General features: G+C 38.0%; 1 protein-coding gene across 1 annotated transcript; it reads right to left on the bottom strand.

Moving 5' to 3' along the window:
* Window positions 1–1,005: 1,005 nt before the first annotated feature.
* On the bottom strand, window positions 1,006–8,348 carry LOC104279783 (CLIP-associating protein 2-like). Its single transcript, XM_009877189.1, has 10 exons — window positions 8,340–8,348; window positions 7,476–7,619; window positions 6,943–7,049; window positions 6,439–6,592; window positions 5,690–5,918; window positions 4,707–4,900; window positions 3,768–3,896; window positions 3,071–3,277; window positions 2,419–2,535; window positions 1,006–1,366 (listed from the first exon to the last, which is right to left on the bottom strand). The coding sequence occupies exons 1-10, from the start codon at window positions 8,346–8,348 to the stop codon at window positions 1,280–1,282; spliced, it is 1,377 nt and encodes a 458-aa protein (XP_009875491.1). The 3' UTR covers window positions 1,006–1,279.
* Between the last annotated feature and the right edge of the window lie 1,308 nt (window positions 8,349–9,656).

The following is a 9,656-nucleotide window of genomic DNA, read 5'->3' as shown; positions in this document are numbered from 1 at the left end:
CCCTGGAAACATTTCCACACCTTAATCCAGATGGGTCTTGAGGATGCTATTCAAGGAAACCATGCAAATAATTTGGTGCAGCTTTCCCAACTCATCCAAAATATATATTTTTATTTTTTCTTAAATTAAAAGGTGGCAAGATCCATAGCATTTGTGACTATTGTCTCCCTCCCCTCCCCCTTTTAATTCAGTGCAGAAAATCTCGGTGCTTTTAGGAAGGTACCGAATTAGCCATTTTTCTGCACTGTTGTTGTAAAATCCCGAGTGAGTTATGATACAAGACTACTCGCTCCAGCAATTAGGTTGAGAGGAAACATTCTAGTGATAAAGATAAATACATACTGAGCATGCTTGGGCAGAGCACTCCATTCCGAAGCATCCTGCTTGAAGAACGAAAGGTGACAAGGATGGTTCACGTCCATCAAGTGATCATTAAACTCTGCTGCTAGAAAGCAGGCTGCCACACTGCCACCAGGTTGGCAACGCTACCCTGAAAGGGCTGTCTGTCTTCCCTGTTAAAGAGGTACTGGTTGTTCCAGTCCTCTGCTGCACACACTGAATTCTTATTTATGCAACAAACATACAACCAATGAACAATATCACTTTTACAGAACTGGATCAATCCAGCTTTTTTTTTTTTTCTTTTTCTTTTTTAATAGGCATTATTTCTCAATCTCCAGAAAAGCCCAAACAAGCTGTAAATACGATGATGAACCACCAACACAGTGAACGAGTCTCACTGCGGTTCAGACTAGTTCAGCCTTGTTTCACATTGCTTCTTGTTTCTAGTGAAGGGCATGATGCTTAAACAAAATAGCAATAAAAAAAAAAAGTAACGTTATCTGCAGCTGAAGAAAAGCAACAGAATTTATATTTGAACTTCTGAAGCTTAAAGCATACCTTATTAATTAGCATTTTTAAAAAAAGATTTTTTTTTAATACAGTAACACTGGCAAAAGTTAATGGGAAGACACAGAGGATTGTGAACAGGATAACTGGTGGATTAGATTATTTTTAAATATTATTCTGCTTTGATCAACTGATGTTAATACTGTTTTTCCTTGGATTTGGAATAATTCTATTGCAAGTCACATGCAGGCTGAGGACAGCCATTGGTTAAACAAAAAAAACCCAAACAAACAAACAAAAACAAATAGTAAAAGAAAGGGAGGGGGAACAACAAGTAAAAAGTTCTGAAAGTTGTATGTAAGAATCTTCCTTTCACTGAAGAGGGCCTTGTCCTTGTTTTAGGAGACCTGGTTCACTCTTGTCAGCTTCATTAGCTTTGTCCAGACAGATCTGCTGTTGTATCCCCTGGTCCCGAGCCCGTCTGTGCACGTTTGATGTAAAGGTTCAATAATTTCATCTGCAAATTTAAGCCAGAAATTCACTTTGTTTAGTATTTGCAAAATGTACAGGCTACAGAAATGGTACAATAAAAGAGACATTAAACCATTCTCTTTTCCCTGAAAGCAAAATTGTATTTTACACAGCTGATTCAAAGGTAACACATGTACCAATGAAAACATCCAACACAGCAAAATTTCTCACAGGTCAACTGCCCATGCTTCTTTAAGGATGTCAAAAGAATGATCTAAGGCAACTAACTAGATTAAGACAGAATATTTTGCTGTAATGACAATGCTGTTCTACCTAAGTTTTTTTCTTCTTTTAAGTTTGTGTCGAAGTTTTAAGCCTCTAGTTAAGAGTTGCTGATGCTGGTACTTATTAAAGCTGCCAATGCTGTCTAGGATCACATTCAACACAATCAGCCAGAGAGTATTTTAAGATATGTCTTATTCAGAGATATACAAAATTAATTGTCCTGCTTTATTCACAAGGACAGAGATCCACAGTTAACTTATGGCAGTTTGCATGCAAAAACCTGTTTGTAAGATGTCACTGACATCCTACATATCCTGAACGAAATAAGTAGGAGCACAGACTGATTACTACTGTTATTAATTCAAAAGAGAGGTACCGAAAGGACTGATGAAAGCAACATAACAGGGGAGGACAACAAATAAAACTGCTGTAACATCTACACATTACATTTATTGCTTTGCATTGAGCACTTGCATGAAAAACAAGAAATACTGACAGCAAAAGCCATGCTGAGTACAGCCATTACAACTACTCGTGGGGATACAACCAGTAACACTAAATCCATTAAATAGCAGTAAACCCCCACAATTTAGTATTTATCATAGTGCTAAATTTCTCACACTTGCATATTCTATGGATTTTCAGCTTTGAACATTTGATGACAAAGTCATATTAATCCTCAGAGGGTTTCAGTAGTCCTGATATTCTCATTCAAGTGCAGACTTTTAAAGTTTTCTGGCAATTGCAACCAAAATGCAAAAGCACACATACAATTAAGAACCAAGATGTCTTGAAATGGTATCTTTTACTTACTTTACTGCCAGTGAGTTGACTGAGATGCGGTTTTAGTTCATCACCAATTACTGCATGAATGGCTACGAGGCAGAAAACACATGCCTTACGAACACTGCTCTCTGAATTATCATAACCCTAGAATGCAATGAAATTAACATTAATACCTTATCAGTTAATGATTAAAAGCCTTAGAACGCTATTTACTTATTTACTGTAATAAATACATTCAGGTCTAGAGTAAATTAATGCCATTGTAGCCCAGTGAAGCATTCCAGCAAAACACTAAACACACAAATACAGAGCATGCACTTAGAAATCAGGCTGCTTATTAATCTCCATTGATAATCATTTTCCAGACTGAAATTAAACCCCAACACAATCCTGTTCCTAAGCTTCACTGAAAACAGAGCTGTTGTCATGCAATAGAGTATAGAAGAGAAATTGTTCTAGATTATACAGATATTTCCTTAAAGCAGAAGAACACTCAATTTAGAGCTTCCTTACTCTGAAAGTACTCTCTTATAGTTAAACATTCTTTTGTTAACGCCCATCTCATTGCTTAATGATCTTTGTTTCTTTTGCCACTTTGCTGCAAGTCTTATATATATGGTTTCTTACTCAGTTGGTGTTCTGGGTTTGGTTTTTCTTTCCTTCCTTCTTCTCTCCTTACCTGTATTAGACCAGGCACAATCTCTGGTAAAAGCTGAGTTAGGGTTTCTTTCGATACTCTTTCTATGACTTTTGTCTGCATTTTGATGGCAGCCAGATTAATGGGGTAATCTGCAGTTTGGATAATTGGACAAAGCACTTTGATGCACTGATCTGGGCTAATGGAAGTGGCCAGCATGGAAGCAGCTTCTTCAGCAGATCTCACCACCTGGTGAAAGAATAAGTAAAAGATACAGAAAAACTGTTTACAGGAGACAGTTACTATGGCGTGTTATCTGGCAGTAAAGGTCTAGAGCATAAAAATGTCCTACCAAGAGCTCCACATGATTACAGAAATATGTGATTGAAGAGCCCTTTGAAAATCTGTAACATTCCAACTGTTGGACATTCTTTCCTAACAACAAGACTCTTCCCAATATTCTGTGGCTAATCTATGTTCTTGGCAATACACGTATCAGTTTTTCAAACATGCTTGCTGAATTTTTATTAGGGCTGATAATAAGCCTTTCAGAGCTTATAAAACCACAGTGGTTTTCTTCATACATACTGTTAACTAGTAACAGTTGAATACTTGATTATTAAACAAATTACTTCCTCAATAAGATGTGACTAATATCTCAAACTTTTTTTTTGAACAGCTGTTTGATTTTACAACAACTTGTCATAACCTTAAACAAACAGAATAATCAATTACTAACCTCCTTATGAGGATCCTTATGTGCTTCTAATGTCTTCATGATTGTGAGCTCTGCATAATTCTTAAACCTTGCTGGCTGGTTTCTTAGAATTTCTCTGAGAACTTTCAATGCCAAAGCTCTAATTGCATGCTGAAGATTTAAAATAATTGAGTTAGGTATCTTTAAACAGATACAAGTTTTAACATTTATTCAGGAGCCAGAAGAGTCTTAGATCAAGGAAGAGTATCAGATTATGCTCTCTGCATATGCAGAGTATGAATATATTGTTAATAAATAAGGCTAGGAAAAAAAAATTCAGTTTCTCACTCTTTTCAATCTCTCATTTTGCAAATATCATGGCATATCATAAACATATTGCTAACCTACCTGAATTACCTATGCTACCCAGAATTTCAGTTGCAAACAATTTTACTCTTCACAGGTGCTGATAAAACCATTAGCATCACATCATGCAAATATATTTCTGAAAATGTTCTAAAAAAATTATTAATATTTTTAGTCAAAACCAAGTTTTAGTGTCTTTTTGATCCTCAGTATTTTCAAAAACAAAGCCCTCTCATAGAGGACAATTTTACAGATCTCAGTCTCTTCACAATGAGCATTACTGTATTTTCAAAATATATTTAAATGTTTTGACGCACATGATATTTTAATATTCTAGATTCCACCAGGGCCTATTAACAAATAAGCCTCAAATCCCAATGAGAATTTAACCTATTGTGTGAGAACTGACAAATAAGAATACTTGAGAAAGTTTAAGTGATGCCTTTTTCTTTATTGTGGCATTCAGACTTCAGGACATTTTGGTATTTCCAGTTTTTTGTTTTTCCAAGACTAACTGGAATTTGTGCCCTTTCTACAACCCACACAAATTCCAAAGACATTCAAAGTAAATCATGTGCTTTGTTAACATTTTTAAGTGGATTCATCTGAATTTACCTCTTTATCTCCAAGCGTTTCAAGCAGCAGTAGTAGTATTGTTTTGAAGTGCTCATCCCAAACACCAAAAGACTCTTCCTGAGTTAACTTCATGAGCTCATACAGGGCAGCCTTCCTTTCCTCAACTCTCTCATTATGGTTTGACAACTCTTTCAGTAACTCTGCAACCAGATCAGAATGGTCCAGAGGAGGCTCTGCAAAAAGGGAACACAGTCAGAAGGGGAAAAGCCCATACGTCCCTCACTATTAAGAAATGTTTTTACTAAAAAGTTTGATTTTAATCTCTAACCGAATATGAAGTATCAACAACAATGAATACCAGATTATGAAAACCACCTCTTGCTTTTTAAAAATAATGGTAGCAGTGATACTTTGGAAAACTCCCAGCTTTTAGATATAAAAAATCACCCCAAGACATACTGAGAAATACTCAAAAGAAGCTCCAGAAGTCTCCAAAGCAACAACCCACGTTCCTAGAATTATATGAGCTAAATGAACCACCTTCCTGGTAAAAGCTGGTTTGTTTGATTTTGGAGTGTTTAGTCAATAGAAAATGCCAATGTTGTGTTTCAAAGACAAATATGTTGCTCACAAAATACTTCATCTTTCACCTAATTCCCAAACCGGATTGATCCAGTTTTGCTTCCTTGCTGTAAATCTTTTTTTCCCTCCCTTTAAATTTCAGTCATAAAGTAAGTTTATATTGACAACACTGCTACAGGATGTGCTTCCATACGCAGAGAATGTAGTTCAGTATTTATATCATTTTTACCCTTAATCTCTATAAATGCCAGTTAATCCAACAATGTCACTCAAGAGGATTACTGACAAGCAAGCTAATTCCAAATACGATATTGGTAAAAACCTCTCAAAACAGCAGCACTGGCGATATGTACAGTGCTAATAATAAATTCAGAAACTGAACTAAAAGATGGAAAACCTCCCCATTTTTCTTCTAGGACAGAATGCAATCCGAAGTTTACCATCTGGAAACTGTTCTGCGTCATCATCAAACATGGCTTCTTTCAAAGCAGATTTATTAAATGAACCGATACCATCTGAGTAATTGTAGGGGTTATAATCTCGGGAGCGTGGCGAGGAGTGGGGGGGCATTGTGTTGAGTAATGACGTTTTGTTATCAAGAGCCGTTCGACCTGTATCACTCCCAACACTTCCCGCTCGGAGGTCTACTATTCCAGAAGCACTGCAAATCTGCAGGAAAAGAAATATCATGAGCTTTCCTTCAACAAAACAACAACAAGAAAAAATTGTGCATAATCTCCCCCCAAAAGAGATGAACTAGAAACAGCTGGCAGTATTTTAACTCAGGAGTTTGATGCTAAGCAATTAAAAAACATGTTTATGCATACAGATATTTGGCAAACTCAACGAATCGGAAAGTCAAAGTTCCATTGAAAGAGAACTCTAAAACACTGCATGTACCACTGAAAACCCCACAAGTCTTGTATGGAATAAAATCTTTGGAAAAACATATATTAAGATGTAGACCTCTCAAAAACTGAACTCCATCTGTTTTTCAAGACAATCTGTTTTAAAATTGCTAACATTTTAAAATAATCAAACAGCTAGTGCTGCTTATAATTAGCATTTACCTTTCCAAAATGTGGTTCGAGATCAGAAACATACTTTTCTGAAGCCCTGTCTTAACACATGAACCTACTGAAAGGGCTTGTTTTGTTGATACCGAGATGCACTGAGTTTAAAGACTCACCGAATCGCCATCATCTTTTTTGGAATCTCGCTTTACAGGCTCATTCATATCTTCCTGACTACGAAAACTGAAATTCTGAATGGCTTCAGTGACTCCACGAAGAGAACTGTAAATGTCTTCAGAATTCATATTTTCAGTGTCATAGTCAAATGCACTGTGGGCCACAGAGAAAGACAGAGGAATTAAGACTGATTTATTTTGTGACTCCGTATTTTTGAATAACATTAGGGTGAAACTACAGAGACTCAAGAAATTATAAAAATTGTTATTTTTCTTTAAAGACATTAAGGAAGAAAGCTGACTCTCGACATAACAAAACTGTATTATGGTACATCAAAGTGTACTGCCACTGATGGAGAACACACCAGCAGCAGTTAGCTAAGCGAAGGGCTACGTTATGTAGCAGCATCTGCCTAAAGAAACAAACTTCCCTCCACACTTTCCCTGTCGAACAGGTAATGAAGCCTTGGATGCAGAACTGGAGCAAAACCAAGCCTACGTTACCTTGGTGACAAAGTGTTCTGCGATGTATTGGTTGGGGAAGTGAGAGGACTTGACCAACTTGCTGGAGAGCGTGGAGTAGGTCTTGTTAAAGGACTTCCCATTGATCCCTGGAGAAGGAGAGAAGAGATACTCCAGTAAGACTTCATCTTCCCTTTAAACTTATTGCATTTATTTTCTAGTACCCAGAAACATGTAAAGTGCTTGCACTGACCTTCTTGAATTGGCTAACCAATTGCTAGTAACTTCGATCAGGTGTAACTTTGAAATGAGTGAAGTGAAAGATAAACTACTCTTAAAAAGCACATTCAAACTTTTTAAATCACCTGAAAGCAACATGGACTTAGAAAGTATCGTTCTCTGAAAGAAAGAAAAGGCATTCCATAAAGAGTAGTATCTGCTACTCAGACAGACTTTTATATTGGATTTGGGTTGCCTCCCCTCATCTATCAACCTTCTTGCTCTCACAAATCACTGAAATGAACTTTTGTTCAAAACAGCAGTAACTTCAGAAAATAAATAAGAGGTGTAGATACCTGACCACTGTTGCCTGTATTCCGGAGATGATTATGGAGAAGCTTTGTGGCTCCATCCTGAAATGTTTTTGGTAAAGCACCCAATAGCATTGTAAACTCTGGAGTGTTGAGCTCAAAAAGGGAAATCAGTACTGACTGCGCAGCCTAGAAAAAGAAAAAACAATTTGGAAACATTAAATTAAGTTTCTAAAGTCATTTAATGAGCAAGAGACACTATAAAGAGTGGTAATCCCAAGATGTGACTTAAGCCCTGATCAAGCTTGAAAAAGATGTTAACAGATGTGAACAAAAGCAATTTGTATTTGCTGATATGCTGAAAGTTCAGATATTGATAAATCCAGGCACACAACAATGAGCTTACACTTTGCACAATCGTTTCAACAAGCAGTCTTTCAGAAACATGCTCCTCAACCCCAGGTCCCTACTTTTCAAAAAAAAGTACGGAAGGAATTTGGAAAAAATGTTTCTAAAGGATTTTTGGTATGTTGAGCAAATTGAAAGAGAGGAAAGGAAGACACTGGGCAGGAACAAGCCTGCAATTCCTTCTGATTTCTGCAAGTGGTAATTACAGGTGATGGATAATCAGATTAGCTTGAAAAGGAGCAGTTATCACTTTGGAAATTAAAAATCCTGAACAGATACCCTAATTTCAAATGAGACCAGTCTTGATTTTGAGTTGTGATCAAAGCATCTGATACACTTTATAACTTATCCTACAGTCAAACAAAATAGTCAACCTTCTCTTCCTTCCCACCTCACTTCCTTTATCTTTTTATAAGACAAGCAAACAGTATGAGGAATAATTTACTATGTTTCTTAAAGATGAAAATTAAGTATTGGAGTTCATAGTCTACTGGATGTCACCTCCAACATCCTCACTTTTAGTAGTTCGCCTTTAATGTCCTTCTCATCTTACAGCATGTTTTACTATATATAGTAAATACAGTATATATAGTGCTACACTTTACTCAAGGAATCATGGTGGCTACTCAAAGGAGGAAAATTGTGCTGCCAACACCCACCCAAACGGATGCCGGTATCCAGGCCACAGGCTGTGAGGAATGTCACAGCCTTTCACTGGCGTCAGAGTGCACTGCTGACGATGGTAGTGTGTGGTGTGAGCAGGTTGATTATCTGCTCAGCTGGGTGGCGCAGCTCCAAGGTGAAGTGATGGAGCTTAGGGAAGAGGTAAGTAGATTGAGAAGCACAAGGGAGAGCAAGAGGGCAACTGACTGTTTCCACAAAGAGAGCTCTAAAAAAATGGAACAGGAGGCAACTCTTAGTGGAGCAGAGGATCTTGTAGCCTCACATCAGCATGCTCCCCAGCCTTCTCGTAATAACCCACACAAGCAGGGCCAATAGGAACAGGTCTCTGCTCGAAGAAACAAAAGAAACAAATGGAGCAAGTGGGTTCTTTTAAGAAACGCACCACCTATGGAGCCCTTGCAGAACAGGTATGGTGCTCTCCAGGAGGAACTCATTGCGGACAAAGACAAGGGCTCAGGAAGGCCAGAAGAACCATCAAGGCCAACTTGCCTCGGGAGAGCCATTAGTACTGACCCTGAAAAGAAAAATCGAAGGGTCATTGTTGTAGGTGCCTCCTTGCTGAGGGGAGCACTAATATGTAGATCAAACCCACTTCATAGAGAGGTCTGCTGTCTTCCTGGTGCCTGGGTAAAGGATGTTGTAGGTAAACTTCCCACCCTGTGAGTCCTTCTGATTATTACCCGCTTCTGGTCTTCCAGGTGGGAAGTGATGATGTAGCAATGAGAAGCTCACAAACAATTAAAAGAGATTTCAGGGCCTTAGGGCAACTGGTAAAGGGATCAGGAGCTCAAGTTATATTCTCCTCCATCCCTCTGACATCAGCGATGGACGTGGGAATATACAGGAAGAGTCAACAGGTCAATTAATGGCCTCACCACTGGTGTTTTAGACAGGGCTTTGGATTTCATAGACATAAATCGGTATACAAGACACCAGAGCTGCGTACAGCCAATGGGGTTCACTTGTCTCAGAGAGGGAAAATGATTCTGGGGAAGGAGTTGGCAGGTCTCATTGACAGAGCTTTAAACTAGATTTGAAGGGGGAAGAGGTCAATAATTTCATGCTTGCCTGTGACACATCAGAGCCAGAGGAATGGACTCCATTCCTAAGGGCTCTCAACTGGTTGACCTGAGG

Source organism: Apaloderma vittatum, unplaced genomic scaffold, assembly GCF_000703405.1.
Source record: "Apaloderma vittatum isolate BGI_N311 unplaced genomic scaffold, ASM70340v1 scaffold13049, whole genome shotgun sequence".
Lineage (NCBI taxonomy): Eukaryota > Metazoa > Chordata > Aves > Trogoniformes > Trogonidae > Apaloderma > Apaloderma vittatum.
Note: the sequence above shows the minus strand (reverse complement) of the source record. Positions and strands in the feature narration are given on the sequence as shown.